The sequence below is a fragment of the Mauremys mutica genome, chromosome 2 (assembly GCF_020497125.1).
Source record: "Mauremys mutica isolate MM-2020 ecotype Southern chromosome 2, ASM2049712v1, whole genome shotgun sequence".
Taxonomy (NCBI): Eukaryota; Metazoa; Chordata; order Testudines; family Geoemydidae; genus Mauremys; species Mauremys mutica.
The window spans coordinates 190,279,097-190,299,698 of NC_059073.1; the positions used below are offsets into that span (position 1 = coordinate 190,279,097).

General features: G+C 42.4%; 1 protein-coding gene across 3 annotated transcripts in view; it reads left to right on the forward strand.

The window, feature by feature from the left end:
• Window positions 1–20,602, forward strand: part of GRB10 (growth factor receptor bound protein 10) — a 205,544-nt gene that overhangs the window by 129,383 nt on the left and 55,559 nt on the right. For all 3 annotated transcript variants that reach the window (XM_045005961.1, XM_045005962.1, XR_006577008.1), the window contains one exon: window positions 3,225–3,366. In XM_045005961.1, coding sequence (XP_044861896.1) covers window positions 3,225–3,366 — 142 coding nt within the window. The remainder of the gene's footprint in view (window positions 1–3,224; window positions 3,367–20,602) is intronic.

Sequence of the window (20,602 nt, forward strand, 5' to 3'; positions counted from 1 at the left end):
GGTATTTTCAGTTGTTCTCGATTAAGTGAGCCAAGCCATGTTCTTCTTTCTATATCCATGGTCTGTTGACTTGCCCATTGATGTTTAGACTAGCATGCCTTTTCCCCAGCACTTTGTTGGCAGCGTCCATAAGAGGAAACTGGAAACCATCACAAGTTGTTGACTTGCTTGTGTTAAAAGCTTTCATCAGCAAAGGTTAGTGTGTCAGATCATTTGCAGATTTCAGCCTGGTATTTCATTTTGACAGCAGTATTAGTCAGTTTCTGTAAGTCTAACTCACTAATGGAAGGCTTGGTTTGAGTAGCCTTCAACTTCAGTTTTGCCATGGCCACAAGCAACCTCTGATCAGTACTGCCAACAGTGGTATATACAGCTTCTCCACCAATTGGCTATCAGAATGTGAACTAGTGCTTTTGCAGGTTCATCCATCGTTCAAATACGAAGTCCATGCATTTATGTTCTTCTATTGGAAATTGATGTAAGAAACAAGGAGACCAGTGGGGCACGAAGCTCCCTGTTACCATTCATGGTCATATTCACAAAGAAATGCCCAGTGCTTTCTGGCCAAACTGTTCTGGTGTCCATTCTAGGCATGGTATTGGCATCACGTAGCACAGTGATAATCCTCTGGGGAAGATGTTTGGGTTTTTTTAAACGGTTTCCTTGGCATTTCCAAGCATAACAAACTTATCAGAGAAGAATCTGACTCTCTTAACTCTGTGCAGTTCCACAAGCACTAGTACAGTAGGGCCTAGATTTACCTAGGCTCAGCATCGCCATGCAGGGCTTTATGGGTTGCAGCCTGGGGCCCCCGCGCAGCAGGGCTCAGCAGGCTGCCTGCATGCCGTGGCCCCACACCACTTCCGGAAGCGACCGGCTGCTGACACGTCTGTGCAGCCCCTGGAGGGGGTGGGAGGGGAGGCAGCTCCGCGCGCGCCATTGGAACCGGCCAATAGGAGCTGCACAGGCAGCACATGGAGACACGCTGTCCTCCTCTCCCCCAGGGGCACGCAGAGACGTGCCAGCAGCCAGCCGCTTCTGGGAGCGGCGTGGGACCATGGCATGCAGGCAGGCAGCCTCCCTGAACCCTGCTGCATCGCTGACTGGGAGCTGCCTGTGGTAAGTGCCTCCCGGCCAGAGTCCACACCTCACACCCCCTCCCACACCCCAACACTCTTCCCCAGACTAGAGCCCCCTCCTGCACACAAACTCCGTCCCAGAAAAAAACTAATAGAACAGCTGTTCTAGGTAAGAAGTAGGCTATTTTGAATTAACTTGACTATATTCTACATGTTTTAAGACTGAAATGTAACCACAGGATGGCTTTATGTTAATTAAAAGGCAAGTTTAGTATAGTGTTAATAGCCTCGATGCCATAATTGCGATCATTTTGTTTTAAATTAGGAAAAAGACTTGTATACAGGGGCCCCACAAAATCTAATAGCCCTGGGCCCGCAGAAGAGTTAATCTGGCTCTGTCACCATGCTTAACTTTTAGTTGCCTAGAAAATCACATGGCCTCACAAAGCCCGAGTTAGGCACCTAGGCTTCCTATATGATGAATGAAGAGAAAGAGATGCCTTCCAGTGGGATCACAAAAGCTAGTGGGAGATGTCAACAAGAGAGATGTGTGCTGAGTTGAGACCTTCTAAATCAGTGGTTCCCCAACCTTTTTGTGGCTAGTAGCACATTCATGTTTTCAGAAGAGTGTGGCGGGCGCCAACAATTTTTCAAGGCTTATTTTGTATTTGTACATTAAATAATACAAAAAAATCATATTTAATATTACATAATATATGAATCCAGAGAGACGAGAGAAGCCGTGAGGACAGAGAACACCGGCGCCCACAGCCCCGGAGTACTCTGTCCCCCGCAGGCCTGGGGCCCTGGCTGCTCTCCCCTGCTGAGCACTAGGCGGGCCCCGCGCCCGCCTGGGACCGAGAGCACCGGCGCCCGCAGCCTGCAGCCCTGGAGTTCTCTGTCCCCGGCAGGCGCGGGGCCGCGGCTTCTCTCTCCTGCTGGGCTCTAGGCAGGCCCTGTGCCTGCCGGGAACAGAGAACACCCGCAGCCTGAGTTCTCTGTCCTCGTCAGGCACGGGGCTGTGGCTTCTCTCCCCTGCTGGGCACTAGGCGGGCGCACATAAATGCCCCGGCGGGCACCATGGCGCCCGTGGGCACCGCGTTGGGGACCACTGTTCTAAATGCATTGAAGAATTTTTTTTATTCTATTCCAATTCAGTATACTGGAGGTCAGTACAAGTCTCTGATCATAGGCTGTCTATAAGCTTGGCGTACAAGAGGCTGTCTTGATTATAGGGAATCGTTACCATAAACTATATAATGACCAGTTCTAGGTAGCTCTACTGCATCTAGATAACTCTTTCATCACATTGTTTAGACACAAGTTGGGAAAACCTCCACCACCTGGCTAGACAAGTCAAATTTCCACTGTTCTAGCCCATAGTTATGGCTGGCATACCACTTCCCACCAAAACCAAATCTTGCCTATCGGCCTGTTTAAACAGGTGTGCCTTTATACTGGACCATGAAGGCTGCGAAATTCTGGATCTGAACAGTCCTGCCAGCAGAGTTCTTGTAGGCCTTGCCACCAGTCCTAGAACTTTAGCATAGGAGTATCCCAGTTAATCGTAACCACAGAGATGAAACATTGTTAGGATCTAGTTACAATCAACTGCGACACTTCAACGGTCTGCTCCTATGCTAGACCTCTAGGACGGGTGACAAAGTCTACAAGGATTCTGCTGGCAGGATTGTTCAGATCCAGAATTTGGCAGTAGCAGCCCTTTTCTTGGATTGCATCCATTTGAATGAGCTCACGTATATGTACTTCTGGCATGTAGAACATAAACAGTCTTCAGTTTAGCCCTTGCTATCTGTGATATAGATCTGATTTTTGTCTCACCAAAATGTGCATTTAATTTGTGTGCACAATTACCGCAATTATGCACACAAATAATCAAGTTAGATGCAGCAAAAGAAGCTTGGATGCCTGACTGACTTTTCACATGCATTACCTAATTCGTTCATTCAATCACAGTAATTATATGCTTGGTATTTTGGAAAAAATACCTTTGTTTAGAACAAAGTTTGTTTGATCCACTTTCCTAAATGGTGTATGATATCAATATGCTGAATGGAGGAGGGCAGTGGGTTAGTCAGGAGACTTAATTTCTTCTTTTAATATTCAGTTCGTATGTGTTTGTAGACGTCTCCAAGAAGAAGAACAGCAGTTCAGAACATCCTCTTTGCCAGCCATACCAAATCCATTTCCAGAGCTTTGCAGTCCTACAAGCTCTCCAGTACTGGCTCCTGGATCTTTACCTCAGAGTCAACCTGCTAGTAAGCATGTGAGTATTAAGTAGAAGTACTTTTCTATCACAGATTCTTGCTTAAGCTGACAATCGATTACCTCGCTGTAAAGGTAGAAGGAAAACTTCAAGATGCCTAGAAATATTTATATATCTTGTCCTTGAGCAGGGCAACACTGGCAAGAGAATACTATCTGCAATCAGACTTCAAAGCTGTAAAAGGTTTGTAAGTACCAAGATATCAGAAGCTCTCTTGCCATTAATGAAGGATGGTTGGAGTGAATGAAGCAATAATATTTAATATCCTCTCCTGAATTTCATTATGCTAGGCAATGTTTCATTTAATTAAGAAGTCTGGGTAATTTGCTTATAGCAGTAATTGGGTATATTATACTGCATATTGTAGGTGCCACAATAGTGCTTACCAGCCTGTTGCTGATTAAAAATTCAAGGGGTTTATAAATAGCTGCCTATTTGCTTTTAAAGAAATGTGTCGTCTTTACTGGTTTTAATGTACTTCATAAAGCTGCACAAAAAGCAAAGTAATCTTTTTAGATCTGATGGCTGAGAGCAGGGGGATGGGACTTAGGAGCAAAATTACCTGATGGAAAGCTGGTTTGAGTGGCTCTTCACAATGAGAGTTTTTTTACAGTGACACTTAGTCAAATTGGGGTGCTCACACAGGAAAAAAGAAGGTGTCATCATGTAAATATTTTTTCCCTCCTTTCCACTGCTCTCTACCCCCTAAAGAGTTCCATTTCGCCAGCCCTGCTATTAGTCCTGGAGCTCTCTTGAAGTAGACACGTCACTTGGGCCAGAAAGCTGTGGGTAATTTGTGAGATGCACAAACTTGCATTAGAATGAAATGATTTAAAAAAAAACTCTCTTCATTTGTGACTGGAAACCCAACCAAGTACAAATCTAACCTGGGCCAAAGGTATGAAGATGTTGCATTACCTCATTTTTGGTTTTCTAGAAAAGTTCTTCAATAGAGCAAACTGAAACCTAATATTTTCCTCAGATTCCTTTTTTTAAATGAAATGGATAGATTGAAATAAACATCCACGATTGACCTCCACACAATAAGTGTTACATAACTTGCTACCTTTTTTGTAAATGCACTTTCTCCCTGAATTAATTAAAATTTCTTAACAGTGCATGATCTGAGGACCAGATAGTGTGCTGTCCCACAAAGAAACTAGAGAGCTCAGAATGTCTTGTGTGCTGGGGAATGGTACTTTGAAACGAAGTAGTAGGTGACTGTCTTTTGACTCCTGGCACTTGATAACAGAACACTTTTTCTGGCCTTTCTTCTAAGCAGTAAGGTGTGTGTTGAGACTGGCTTCCGCTATTTAGAGACTCTCATAACTTATTCAGGCCTTCTATATTTGTTTCTCTTCTTAACACACACACACTCACTCACTCTTCAGTAGTCAGTAGCTTTTATAAGTTTATCAAATGAAACAAAATGCAGCCTAAAAGATGGCTGAAAGCCATAAGATCCTATCTTGAACTGCATGTCAGTGATTCAGAAAAGAAAGACCGTTGTAGTTGGCTCTTTAACAGGGGGCCCTGCAAAGCTGAGTTGCTCAGACTTTGGCTTCAGCCCCAGGTGATGGAGCTTGGGGCCCTGGGCTTCAGCCTCATGCGGTGAGGCGTTGGCTTTCTGCCCTGGGCCTCAGCAAGTCTAATGCCAGCCCTGTTTGCAGCCCCCTGGGGAGCTCCGGAGTCCTGGTTGAGAACTACTGGTCTAAAAAGTGTTCAGTGTTTCAGATTCTGATGTCTTTAAAAGGGCACCCACTTGAAAATCGTATTTCCATCTGAAAATGTTGTATCTCTGTTTATCACACGTAACATCTTTTTACTGTAATTGGAACATGATATATATGTGTTATGCACTTGACGTGTACCGTCAGTTTCTGATTTTTTTTTTTCGTCCAGTTTCTACTGCTTGATTCAGGATGTGCTTTGGGATATCACTTATGCACTGTTCTGAGATTACTTCATGTACATTGTCCGCCCAGGTCCATAGAGGGGATTTGATTTGGAATTTTCAGTAGGGCAAAATAAATCTAGTATGGCTTATGGAACTGTATTATTTTATTCACAGTTTTTAATGTTATGAAATGTACCACACACTTAACACTTCAGTTGTAAAGCAGTGAAAAATATCGAGTGAGAAAAAACTTGAGGCTATGACTATTTCAATTTCACTCTCTCGCAGTATGTATTACTTGTTGAGAAGGATCTTGATGCAGTGAATAACTATATATCAATTTTAATCTGGAAAATATAAGGGTATGCAATATAATGATGGGCTTGTTTACCAAAGTAATATGTATATATAAATAAATGGGAGCACTAGTTACAGGAAACAATCTAAAGTGCAGTATCAAAATTAATCTGCCTGGGAGTAAAAATGGAAGCGTAAACTAGCAGTAATTCAGCAATGGAGACATCTTATAGTCTCTTGCTGTGCAAAATGGTCTTTAGATCACTCTTGCATTGATTTTCAAGGAAAGCATGCAGGTAGGCTGAATTAATAGAGAAAATGTCATCTAACGGTAGAAGACAGAACAGTCTCTAGTGTGAAGCTATACAACAAATAAATGATGAAAGCTTTCCCACATCATGTTACTTTCGCAATGATAAGACTGAGACCAGATGAGGGCAATCTGAAATGCTGACACTGGATAGAATGCACTGTTGTTGTTGTTTTTTTGTTGTTGTTTTTTTTAAAGGCAAAGTCAGGCAGGACTAGTGCTAGGGTGGTCAAACATTTGATGCTTGAGGGAGTCTAGGAATGAATGATAATTAGACAAATGTGCTTTCATAGTGAGTTTGCAGTGGCGATGCAATGCTTGATTTCAGTGCTATAGACAGCAGCAGACTGAGTGTTTTGGAGAGAGTTCACAGTGAGGGGGCCCAGATGGCAACCCGTTCAAACTAAATGGCACAGTAAACATTTTAGTTAGAGAATCAACCAAGTAGGGAATATTCTGGGGGAGTTGAAAGCTGAACACTAAACAGAAGCTGAGTAGGACTCCGAGTTGACTCAGGAAACGCTGCAGGAAAAAACAGTTACACATTGTTGTAACTTCACAAATTAGTTGTATGGTAAACAAAACACCTAACATGTCTGGCACTGGAAGGAATGATGACTCTTCAAGCAATATTTGCCAGAATAGCTGGTGAATCTCTAAGCACCATCTCAAAGTGATAGCTCAGCAGTTTCATTTTGCTTTATGTGCCAAGAGCCATGTTATTTTGAGGAATGTTGACAAACTTGAGGAATCAACTAAGGGCTTGGCTACACTTGTGAGTTGCAGCGCTGGTGGAGGCTTCCCAGCGCTGCAGCTTAGTAACTGTCCACACCTGCAAGGCACATCCAGCGCTGCAACTCCCTGGCTGCAGCGCTGGCTGAACACCTGGTCTGCTTGGGGTGTAGTGAGTGCAGCGCTGGTGATCCAGCGCTGCTCATCAAGTGTGGGGACACACCAGCGCTGTTATTGGCCTCCAGGGTATTAGGAGATATCCCAGAATGCTTTTAAGTAAATTACTCTTTGTTTTGTTATGCAGCCTCTCTTTGTTTTGTTGTGAACTCGGGGCTCCCTGAGCTGCTTATCTAAACAAACACAGCTCCTGTTTGCTGTGATCAATCTGTAAGTGACTGTGAACAATCAAATGAGATAACCTCCTGCCTACCTCATTCACAGGGGTTGAGTGTTTGTTTGACAAGAGAAATGGTGGGGTGGGGGGGAGAAAGGGAGTCCGTGCTGCTTATCTGGTCTGCAGGCTGTTTGCAATTAAGAGTAAGGGGTTGAGAAAATTTTCTGATTTTCAAGGCAGGGAGCTAATACACAATGTCGGCTCCAAAAATCCACACTCTCTCTCTCTCCCCCGCTCCCTGTCACACTACACCCCACCCCCCTCTTTTGAAAAGCACGTTGCTGCCACTTGAACGCTGGGATAGCTGCCCATAATGCATCACTCCCAACAGCGTTGCAAATGTGGCCACACTGCAGCGCTGTTAGCTGTCAGTGTGGCCACACACCAGCGCTGTTCCTACACAGCTGGATGACCAGCGCTGTAAACTCCCAGCGCTGCAACTCTCGAGTGTAGCCAAGCCGTTAATGATACTACCCCAATTATATGAGGTAAAAAGTCAATACTCCTTTTTCTCTAAAAGCATTGCCTTTCCCCCCCTTCCCCACATCTCACACACCCCTTTTTAAATTGGTGCAATTAATAGCAAAATGAAGAGGGCATTCATAGGGATACCAAGATCTTTGATCCCCTTCCTCCCCACAGCCCCTCAAATCTGAGGGAGATAACATTTTCAGGATGGGAGAAAGGAGAGATGGAGGTTTTTAAACATCATTTAACAGGATAAATATGTTTATGTAAGGAAAATTGTAGCCAGAAGATAAACCAAACATTTGTCTAAAAAATGGCTAAAAACATCAGACAGCTAGATTACCACTAATTGAAGTCCATCTTTGTGTTGCTGGTATAAACCAAAAACTTGTTGGTGACTTAGGCTATAATTTCTGGTTGTGTACAAATATTTTGGAAGAAGCATGCAATAATTACGTGTAGGTCACTCCGGTGCCACAGGATATTAGTCTAAAGTATTTTGTGTGAGTCAATGAAGCTTTCAACTGTGAAAATAGGGCAAACTTCTCACATCCCTCTCTATATAGCCAAGGCAAACTTCCAAATAGCAGTTTGATGTACCAAAGTTATTTACTCTTTATAACCATGTAAGGCATTTAATTTGCTAAAAAATTAATGCCACCCTTAGTCCAACTTTAGTTGTCCTTCAAAAGAAGGCCTGTAAACAGATGTTTTAGTTATCATTAGTTTCATAATCTGCCTTCACATAAAGGTTTCTGCTATCGCTGTTTTGAAGTCAGGGACATGGGTTTCTGTAGGATCGGCAGTATAAAATTATGAACTTTTCATATGTGTATTTAACTAATTTTGCACCTAAAATGTTATCACTGCATAAGCAAAAGCTGCATTTGAGCACACCAGCAGTAGTGATATGTAGGCAAAATACCAATTGTTGGCCGTAGTTTTAGTCAGTTTTTGTTTCAACCTTTGCCTTTGGCCCCAATCTTGCAGTTGGCTCACATAGGCAGCTGCTTGTGCCCTCGCCAGACCACATTAACCTCTGAGGTCCCCAGGGTCCAGATGCAGAGTATGGGCCTATGTTAGTGGTTCTTTTTTGGTCTTTGTTGCAACCTTGCAACTGTCCAAAAATAAAAGTGCATGATCTGAGACTTAAAAAAATAAATCAGTGCGCATGCATTAGTTTGTTTACCTCTGGGTTGCTCGTGTCTTTTATTTCTTTTTTCAGGTAGTTGCAATGATTATATGGAAAGAATTGGGGAGGTCAGACCTTCCCTGTGGGGACTGTATGGTCAAGGTAGGTTTAAAAAAAAATTAAGTCTCACCTTCAGTTATGTCCCTTTTTACTTGGTGAGAGCAGAAATTGTAAAGAAATTATACCTTCCCAATGTTTAATTGATTTGGTGAGTTTGGTGTATAATTTTTAGTTTATATGAAATCACTCAGAAGAACAGTCATATTGGGTCAGACAGATGGTCTATCTAGCCCAGTATCCTGTTTTCTGACAATGGCCAGTGTCAGGTGCTTCTGAGGGAATGAACAGAATAGGGCATCCCTGTCATCCAGTCCAAGCTTCTGGAAGTCAGAGGTTTAGGGAGCTCTGGAGTTGCATTGCTGACCATCTTGGCTAATAGCCATTGATGGATCTATCTTCCATGAACTTATCTGTTTTGTTTTGTTTTTTTACACCCCGATATACTTTTGGCCTTCACAACATCTGCTGGCAATGAATTCCACAGGTTGGCTGTGTTGTGTGAAGTACTTCCTTTTATTTGTTTTAAACCTGCTGCCTTTTAATTTCATTGGGTGACACCGGGTCTTTGTGTTTATGTGAAGGTGTAAATAACACTTCCTTATACACTTTCTCCACACCATTCATGATTTTATTGATGTCTATTATATCCCCCCTGCCCCCCAGTCATCTCTTTTCCAAGATGAAAAGTCCCGTCTTTTTAATCTCTCCCCTCATAATCATTCCCCAGTGGTATTAGCAGCAGAACCTGACCAGCATCAGCAGGAGTGTATGCTGTCTCCTTGGAGCTCTGACTTCTGTGTCAGGGACCAGCTTCAAAATTGAGGAGGGGCAAAGATGGCTTAAAGCCACCTTTTGTGTCTCTCTACCAGCTATTGTAACAAGAAGTTTGGACAGAGAATTGAGCCGTTTCTTTCCTGTACTGGCACTTTCAGAAAGTCATTCAGAAAGCCAATCACAAAGTTCTGGAAATATTCATTAAATATTTCCTATGTTCAAATTAAAAAAAAAAAATTCCTTATGACACTATGCTGGCTTTACTCACAGGAGCACTTTGGCTGTCCATTACGAAGCAGATGGTGAGTGTGCACTGAAGTGTTGCTTAATAACCAGTGTCCATATTTCTGGGACATGGCTGGCAAAGTGGGATTAGGAGCACTCCTGACAGCAGGGTCATAATCATAGAATATCAGGGTTGGAAGAGACCTCAGGCGGTCATCTAGTCCAACCCCCTGCTCAAAGCAGGACCAATTCCCAACTAAATCATCCAGGGCTTGACAAAGCCAGGGCTTTGTCAAGCCTGACCTTAAAAACCTCTAAGGAAGGAGATTCCACCACCACCTCCCTAGGTAACCCATTCCAGTGCTTCACCACTCTCTGAGTGAAAAAGTTTTTCCTAATATCCAACCTAAACCTCCCCCACTGCAACTTGAGACCATTACTCCTTGTTCTGTCATCTGCTACCACTGAGAACAGTCTAGATCCATCCTCTTTGGAACCCCCTTCCAAGTAGTTGAAAGCAGCTATCAAATCCCCCCCTCATTCTTCTCTTCTGCAGACTAAACAATCCCAGTTCCCTCAGCCTCTCCTCATAAGTCATGTGCTCCAGCCCCCTAATCATTTTTGTTGCCCTCCGCTGGACTCTTTCCAATTTTTCCACATCCTTCTTGTAGTGTGGGGCCCAAAACTGGACACAATACTCCAGATGAGGCCTCACCAATGTCGAATAGAGGGGAATGATCACATTCCTCGATCCGCTGGCAATGCCCCTACTTATACAGCCCAAAATGCCGTTAGCCTTCTTGGCAACAAGGGCACATTGTTGACTCATATCCAGCTTCTCGTCCACTGTAACCCCTAGGTCCTTTTCTGCAGAACTGCTGCCCAGCCATTCGGTCCCTAGTCTGTAACAGTGAATGGGATTCTTCCATCCTAAGTGCAGGACTCTGCACTTGTCCTTGTTGAACCTCATCAGGTTTCTTTTGGCCCAGTCCTCTAATTTGTCTAGGTCCCTCTGTATCCTATCCCTACCCTCCAGCATATCTACCACTCCTCCAAGTTTAGTGTCATCTGCAAACTTGCTGAGAGTTCAGTCCATGCCATCCTCCAGATCATTAATGAAGATATTGAACAAAACCAGCCCCAGGACCGACCTTTGGGGCACTCCACTTGAAACTGGCTGCTAACTAGACATGGAGCCGTTGATCACTACCCGTTGAGCCCGACGATCTAGCCAGCTTTCTATCCAGCTTTGGGTCAGCTGCACCCAAAAAACCCAGAGAGATGTGAATTTTAGCAGGCATCATAATAGTTCTTAAACTCTCTTACAAATGTCTTGAAAAAAGACAGTAGTTGCCATTTACCTTTATAACTGCCCTGTGCAAATATTGAATGCTGCTGTGATATTAACTCTAGTGCAAATATGTATTAACCTACATACACATGCACTATAGAATTTTATATTTGTGCACCTTATCTATGTATGTGTCCTTTTATATAACGTATATGTTAGAAATGGAAATAGTGCTGTAACATTATCATGGCTAAAAATAAAATTAGCAAATGTACGCTGTACATATGTTGGAGTTGGAGGACTTGAGAGAGGTAAAATCTGAGAAATACAAGATTGCATTCTTTGAGATGGCCAGAGGCAGTTTTTGAAGTAGATAAATGTTGCTAATGGCTGATAATTACATGGTATTATAATACGGAGGCAAAATGTTACAGTGACAATAATAGATTATAAAATAAAAATGCTTCAAGTGACTCTAAATGGCTTTAACTTTGTACTGAAAGCTGTTAGGACTGATCCACTAAACATAATGTGCATTCAGTGTGCTCATTTTAAAACTGTAAAAGCAGTAGCCTAAACATTAAGACTGACAGTGCTTATTCCTTAAAAAACAAAAATTAAACAGTACTTGTATGGCTAACAATGCCTTGATTTAAACCTTTAAATCTTTACTCATCCAATATTTTGTGTGTGAAACTGCAAAAATGGTAATTATCTTGCTTGTTCTATTTCCTGGTTCACTGGCGTGGAGATTTCATGCTTACGCATTGCACCAGAAGCCTGCACATTCTATGTTCTTAGCTCCATCTCCTAAGAAGACAACAGTTTAGTACAGTGGTTCTCAAACTGAGAGTCACGACCCCATTTTAATGGGGTTGCCAGGGCCGGTGTTAGACTTGCTGGGGCCCAGGGCCAAAGCCAAAGACGGAGCCCCATTGCCCAGGGCCGAAAGCCAAGGGCTTCAGCCCTGGATGGCAGGGATCAGGCTTCAGCTTTGGCCCTGGGTGGCAGGGCTCAGGTTACAGTACCCCTCCCCACGGCTAAAACCCTTGAGGTTCGGCTTTGGCCCCCTGGCCCGGGCTTGACTGGGCTCAGGCTTCAGTCCCCCCTTCCTGGGATCTTGTAGTAATTTTTGTTGTCAGAAGGGGCTCATGGCGCAGTGAAGTTTGAGAACCCCTGGTTTAGTAGGAATTTAATACACCTCGCTTGGCTGAAGGACACAGCTGAACTGCTCAAGACATGGTGGGGCAAGTACTAATCTTGTAGAATCATTAAAGTGAAGGACTGGAAGGGACCTCACTAGGTCATCTAGTCCAGTCCCCTGCACTCAAGGCAGGACTACATAATAACTAGACCAGCAGCTTTCAGTCTTCTTGAGCTGAGACTCCCAACCCAGACAACAAGAGGTAAGTTGGGGATGGAGGTGGCACTCTCTCCCAGAGCCCCGCCACCTGGAGCTGAAGCCTGAGCCACCTGGCATCGCCACTCACCCCCCCAATGTTCCTCCATGCCCCGCAGTTTGAACACCTCTGAACTAGACCATTCCTGACTGGTATTCGGAGGTTTTTAAGAATAGGTTAGACAATGACTGAGATTCTACCACCCCTATAGCCAGTTTGTTCCAGTGCTTAACTACAGTTAGGAAGTTTTTCCTGTTGTCCAACCTAAACCTCTTTTGCTGCAATTTAAGCTCATTGCTTCTTGGTATAATCTGAATCCCCATCTTGGATTCTATCCTCCAAAGCATGTGCATTACTGCTTGGTATAATCCGAATACTTTATAAGGGTACTCTCTATGCCATCTTCAGCTTTCTTGATTTATAGTTGCTTTATAATTGTTGGACTTGTTCTGTGTTACACTGTTTCTTAACTAGTTTAGAGCTGTGCAAATACTGGTCTGAAAAGATTGAACCGATTAACGTTAGCAAAACAATCCGAGCTTCAAGATGGCTGTAATACGTGTAGCGACAAGCCTTGTGACTAATTAAACGTGAACTTGTTAAAAGGAAAGGCATCCTGCATACATAAAGGGCACTTGTGCAGTGATCTTGTATCAGCAGAATGCTTCCTCCCTCCAGCTGTGGACCACGCTACCAGCAGTGTAACCATTGGCTTGTTTCCACTAATGCTATTGGCTCTGTGGGAAGGTCAGAATTAACTGCATCCTGGCATTAGTGCAGCAAGGTAACATAAGGAGATGGGATCTAAACTCAGCTCAACTGTTGAATTTTTAAAAGGTTGTTTAGCTTTCAAGTGGGTAAGTTTCAAAAAAGTGGAAAACCAAAAGTGTGTGTAAGTAAAATGTGTTATCTCAGCAACGCCTGAGTGGTAGTTGAGATCCCCTTCTTTACAAGACATTGGTGGTGTTTGGGTACTGCTGTAATGGCAACTTAGTATAACTGAGTGTTGTGGTGGTGCTTTTTTATAAAAGGGCGCAATTCTTTGGGTGGGAAGACATTGGAGAAGAGGAAGCTGACAGAGACCTTTCAGGTTTGCTCTATTTATCGCAGAAGGGACACAGGTTCTGCTTCAGCGCATAACCCTTCCATTGTGCAGTTAACCTTTAATAAATAAAGTTTCACGCTATTCCTTTAAGAATAGGTAAGTTATTGTTTGAGCGCACTGACTAGTTCGCCCCTCTATTCTGTTTGTGAACCATTCAGATTGAATTTTGCAAAATATATATGGCCAAAATTTGACCTAGGGCTTCTGTGAGCACACTTCATGCTTGCAAACTATTAAAAGCAACAAATCACTCTTGGAGTATCTGTTATTAATTTACTATTCATACTGTTACTGGTCACATTTCTTTCCCCAATGACTCCTGAACGGACAGAAAGCAAGATTGCTATGGCAATATCTCCAGCACAAGTAAATACTCACAAGTATTTGTGACACTTCCTTTTCCACAACTCTCTAGTGAGCCAAAGGCTAACTCATACATATGTTGACAGATTGAAGATAAAAGGTTCAGTCACTGATTTAAGGAAAACACTTAAGTGCATGCTTAATTCACATTGAAGTCAGGGGGAGTTAAGAATATGGTTATGGTTAAGCACAAGCATGTGCTCAAGTGCTGTGCTGAAGTCTGAGCCGAAGCACCTTTGAGGCTTATAATCAAATACTTTCAAATACTACTTGCAGTATTCACCCAATGCTGGTGACATTCGTAATAACAAAAGTAAGTTAGAGGAAGTGACTTGTGACATATGGAAACTGCCTCTTTTCCTTTCCACCCCGTCCACAGATTCTTATGGACAATGAATTGAGATCTAGTGTTTCTGGAATACCTTGGTTCTAGTCACTAAGCAAATAAACTCTCTCTTATTTCAGAATTAGATGCTCTTGCATTGCTTGGCTTTTGTTAAGGCTGATCCTTGAACTTTTTTCTTTAACAAATTGAATCTGGCTTGGCAAAGCTGTACAGCTTGTCCTAATGGTTTGCGGCTCAGCATTGGCTCTTGCATTGTACCATTGTGTGTCAAAAGGAGGCCCTCAAATAGTCAGATCCAAGTATTGTCTTTGTTTTGTACTGTGCTGGAAAATGTTACTTCTGAAACTTTACAGCTACAATAGTTCACAAACTTAACAGAACTCTGAGCATGATGTGATATTACATGACTGTCACCTTCAACAAGATATTAGAATTGTAATTCCTACAAAGGTATTTAATAAACAATTTCACTTAAATGGGTGTAGATTTATGCATTAGGGAAATAGGATTATTTCCAAATCTGACTAAAAGATGGAGATTACCATGTCAAATGTATAGTGATAAATTCACAATAGTAAAATGTACCCATACAAAAATTTTGAAGTCTCTTTTGGATGTACATAAAGTCTCTATGGGCAGATTTTACTCTGATTGTGAATTTTAGCAATGTTGTTCAAGAAACACAGGGAGATTAATCAAAACATCCCATGGTTTAAAAAAAAAAGTATTACGTTGTAGTAATAAGAAATAATGAGATCCTTGACTTGTTGGATGAAAAATCACTCAAGTACAGTGGAAATATCATGCTATGCAGGCACCCTTACTCCAGAGATGCACAAACTATTTCACTCTATAAACTACTCCATGAAAGAGATCTTCTTGCGTCACCTTCCTCTTCCTTTATCCCAGTTCCCATATCATGTAATGCTGTGAATTACCAGGAAGTTACCTGCAGAAAACTGCTGATCTAGGCACGTCAGTTGGAAGACCTCTGCTCTGTGGACGGAACTGTTACAGACACTCCAAAATGGTATCTACTACAGCAGCCATTTCCCATCCAACTATGGGTATATCTACACTGACATTGGAGGTGTGATTTTGGTGGTACAGGCTACAGCACAGTACAAATTCACCTGGGTGCATACTTGCCTATGCTATCATTTCTTCAGTACTATTTTTAGCTAGCTAGCTTCATTAAAGCTAGTGCAGGTATGTTTACACAAGCACAGATCATATCTTTGTCAATCTAGACACATCGTGTCTGTGCTGCACTTCTGCTCTAAATCTAGGTGAAATTTGGGGTTTAGTCTGCTGTCCTCATACAGCAGTAGGTTTTGTAACTTGTGGAAAGGACTTCATTGATCTCCCACACACACGTGTGGAGTAGGTAGTGATAATATTGAAATGTAGTGTCATTGACTAAGTGACTCTGTTGTAAAATAGAACCACCAGCAGACTGCTATCTTAATCTGCTCTTAACATAATCTGCTTTGTTAAATTGCAGCCCTACTTAAGTATTTAAATTGTAGAAATTAAGTACGTCTCTAAGATTTGGTTGACCGTAAATATCTTTGAAATAGGGAATGAGCAAAACCCTTTTTCTTAAGTGTTGTGTGTGTGTGGTGTAATGTGGAATTGGTGTTGGTGCATGATGAGTACAGAGAGCTGGCATCCTGTTAAGTACACACACAACTAATATAGCTGTCTGCCTCCTTGCTCTTGCATCAATGACCTAGAAAAATGTGGAAATAATAGGTCTTAGCGTACACACTGCTGAAAGTGTAGGACATTTTATTCAGCCTGGGTTAGTTTCAACCCCTCCGCCCCTTCCTTCCTATTCCCCCCCCCCCCCCCCCCCCCCCCCCAAGATCACAAGCATTGTAGTTCTCTTGGAATGGTACAAGTCAGTCTTTTCCCACTTACCATGAATAAAAGTGTGAGGAGGTGAAGAGAAGAGGCGTGTTTAAGATAAATGTACAGGAAGTGATCCTTCATTGTCTAAGCAAACTGTCCAAATCAGAGGGAACTTGGAGTTCGACAGTAAATATGGAAAGGACATTTACCAAGTAATGGGTAAGAGAACAATCCCTCACTTACTGGTCTGAGCATCTAATGTCATTTACAGTTACTGCCTCCTGGTTCGGACCAAGAATTGGTGGCTGCTTCTAGAATGAAACTCTTCCCCCCTCCCCCACTCTGCCTATATAACCTTTTCTCTTTGTATATGGAGTTCAGGATTATCTGCTGATCCCTCTCTCTAGCATTAGGCTCGCATCACATTATGTTCCTTCCCTTCCAATTTAAGAAGGGCAAGAACCAAAACCAGTCACAAAGTGAGAAATTAGATGAGTTTTATGCCTCTTACTAATGCTTGGATTATAGGCTGAATTATAGGTGTTAATTACAGAAGGAATGAAACTGCATGGAAATCTTACAGAAGGGACACTGGTTATTGTAGTTTCATTTTCCTGTGTCACTTCTTGTAATAACATGAAGATACTACTGGCCCTTATCAAAAACAACGTCAAAGTATTGCCAAGAGACTTGGCCTCAAATCTCTCGAGAGCTAATCTTCATGTGTCTATTCAGATTACTTAGGGAACCCCCAGCACATTCTCTTCTTGGGTCAGGTAGTGTCAGGAAGGAGCTACTGTCCCAATTTAAGACTCCGCCATCCCTGCTTTTCCCATATATTCCTTACCTCACACAATAAGTTGAGGCACACCTTACAGTTCCATGGTTTATGCTTCAGCTCTTGGCAAATTCATCAGTCAAAAGATTGACTTGAAATCTAGTACATGTCAAAATGACTTAGTTTCAGGTACTGCATTTGCCTTGGAATCGCCTTTCCTCCTCGCCTTTCCAAAAAATTGGTCCTGCCAGTGAAGGCAGGGGACTGGACTTGATGACCTTTCAAGGTCCCTTCCAGTTCTAGGAGATTGGTATATCTCCAATTATTTTTTTTTCCCTCTTAGTGGCATTACATCATATTCCTTTTTTTTTTAAATGTTTATAGCATCAGATTTATCTCAAGATGACTGGTGCTAACTGATTGGCTTCCCCAGGAGTTGGTGCAGCTTCTACATATTGCATATTTAATTATATTTATGCTATAACTGAGTGTAGTCTCTGAATCTACTTACGTAAAGTCCTAAGCAATGATAATTAGATTAGTGCCACTGTCAGAGTAGGAGAACTGATGACACTACAAAGGAACTGGTCAATTTTCATCTGAACTGCTTTGTAGGATGCGCTTAAAAATAAGTCAAATGTGATGGTAGAAATCGGAGTCTTTTTAAATACTAAGCCAACACTATACAAAGCTAGTCATTGAGTGAGTGTATCAGCAGCAACATTTTGGAAAATCTTAAAATGAATTGAATGTCATGGCTCAGATTACTTTGCTTAGTTCTGTTCTAATGGAGACAGTCTGGTCATGGTAGAAAATCACTCCTATTACTAATGTACTGAACTTTTCTCATCCACACAATCCTTAGACAAGACCAATTTCTCTCTATTGACTTGAGCCCATTCTGGGGGACGCAAAGGAATCTCTTGATAGTCTAAGGGTATGTCTACACCTCAGTGTAAGCTCAGGATTCAAATTCAGAGTCAAGCCTAACTCCCTTTCCGCCTACACAAAAATACACTGACCCAGAACTCGGACCCAGGGTCCCAGAATCTGATGTAAGTGGAGATTCCAAGCCTGAATCAAGCCAGGATCTGCTGTTCAAGCCCTGTTGCTTTGCAGTGTAGACACAGCACCACTGAACTCATGCTCTGGGAGTATACCAAATGTATCCCACAATCCCCAGGGCTGACTTTTTGTCCTCTGGTTTATTAAGTTTGGTGAATAATCACTACACTGCACCATGAACAAAGGGCTAGAGTGTTAAAGTTTTGGGAGGGCCCTTGGATGGCTGTGATTTGGGTAGTTGGCCTCTGGTCCATGTAATACAGTATAGATGCTGCAGCCCCAGGTTGGGACCCAGGATTCAACAATTCCTAGCCTTGGGTTACAAATGAGTATAGGCGCTCAAGCCCTAGATTAGTAAATTTGGGGTTTGCTAACTCAAGTTCTGCTAATCCTGAGCTTATGTTGCAGTGTAGACATACCATCAAATACCACTGGCGCTCGCTCTTAGTGATATTTCACAAGATTCTGTATTTTGCTAAAGCTAGCATAGAAAGGATGCATGAAAGCTCTGTAAAGTCCATTCATTTGTTTCATTTTAATGGCTATACATCAACATAATTACAATAAAAGTCTTTCATCTTGATCAGAGTGCTAGAAGTATCTGGGAGGGTGCAAATGTGGCCAAACTTGCATAATCTAGGGTGCAGAACTAGATTTAATGTTGCTGTTGGAATACCGCTTCATCTGAGAGTATTCAGAATTAAATACTTGTTGTGGTTAAACTTTAAAATTACAAATCAAATATTGCACATTTTGAACATAGTGGTCTCTTCCCACCTCAGAGACAGACAGCAGGAGCAGCCATGATCATCATTTTGTTATCTGCATGACAACTTTCTTACTAGTTAGTGATGTCATCCAGTTACAGAACAGTTGTGATATTTGTCAGCAGAGTATACTCACCTCCTTAGATCCAGGGTTGTGAGAAACTCAGTCTGGAGTCTTCAGCTTTGCTAAGAGGTTACTGGGGACTCCCACAGAGATCATCTTCCCTGTTCTCTGACTTGAGATGAGGACTGTTCGTGTCCACAGTTGGCTGGGCCTCAAAATGTAAGGGTACGTCTCCACAGGGGAGTGGGAAACACGCATTAGTGCATATTGTATCCTGGGTCAGCTGACCTGGGCTCATGCTACAGGGCTGAAGAAGCACTGTAGGTGTTCCCATTAGGTATGGAGCCTGGCTGTGAAACCTGGCAAAGAAGGAAAGTCACAGAGCCTAGGCTCCCACCCAAGTTGGAATGTCTACACTGCTGTTTTTTAGCTTCATCCAACAAGCCCCATGAGCCTGAATCAGTTGACCTAGGCTCTAGACTTGCTGCCATGGGTTTTATTTTTTTCAGTGTAGATGTACACAAGTCACATTTAGCTCTGACAATCAATGTCTTGTTTTAAATACCCTTGAAGTGTTGGGCTTCTGCTGTCAGTCTCATTGGAAGTAGCCCTGATGATTTCCCAAACTATTTCTTCCCCTTCAGAGATTTCTTCACATTGTTGCTTGTTCCATTTTAAAACTATTTGATATCCACAGTTCGTTCTTGGAACCACTCTTGCAAACAGCCCCACAGTCAGCAAAAATTGTCTTTTCCTTTGGTTTCTTGTGTTTTAAATTAAACATTTGATTTGGTGTCTCACCTCCTAGCAAGCGAAGTTATAAAATGTTCTTCAACATTCCAACTATTGCCTTTAAGCTCCCCATTTGGAAAAAAAAATTAGACTAAATTTTCATGAACTTCAGTCCTGAGCAAGTTCCAGGAGACACCTTTTTTAAATATGGCGAAATGGAGGGAGAGAGATGCGGCATTATGGGCTCATCTTCCCTAGGATCCCCATGTTAAGAAACAATAGTAATGTATGGAGATTTTTTAATTGTTTAGAGTAATACTGACTTGGTATGGATGGGCAGAACTCTGTCTAAAATAGTCCTTTAAAAACTGTTCAAGACTTTGATGCATCTCTGACATGGCACTTGCTCCATTCAGAGTTACCAGACTCTTCCAGTTAAGGATAGATCTGGGCTAACTTCCAAGCTCATCGACCCTCTGTGTCACCCTCCACCCATCCTTACTCCCAGCCTGATAGCTCGTAAAAAGTGCATTTAGTTGCTTTGACATGGTAGAAATAACAGATTTTATTTAGCTTCAGAGCTTTTGGCATCTACAAAGCTGCTGGACTGGTTTTCTTTCCTTCTACAAGGAGCTTATATGTAAAATGGAACTTTCTTTTAAATGCACCATTGTAGAAGTTATCCAGAATCAGAGTGCTTTCTTGTACATCTGCTTAGCTAGAGTGATGTGACATCTGAAATTGTAGATCCTTTTTTGGGGGGGGAACGGTGGTTAGAATTTAAACTTCCATAAAACAGAAATTTTGAGACACAACTGCATAATCCCTGCTGGTGATCAGTCCTGCAGCCTTTACCAAGTCTTCTGGGGTGCTATCAGAGTTCTCCTGGGTTGAAAAACTGCTCAAACACTGCTCAGTGAGGACGTTAGGCTGAGCATTACTTGGAGTATGTAGACCAAAAATCTGTGAGATGGTAGTCCAAAAATACAGAAGTGAGATGCCCCTGACTTTTTGAACTCTTCTATGTTATGAAGAGCCACCCTGAACTTGAACCTCTCCTCTGCCAGAACACCCCACACAACAAATATCAGGCTTGGGTTTGGTGAACTGAGGGCCCAAACT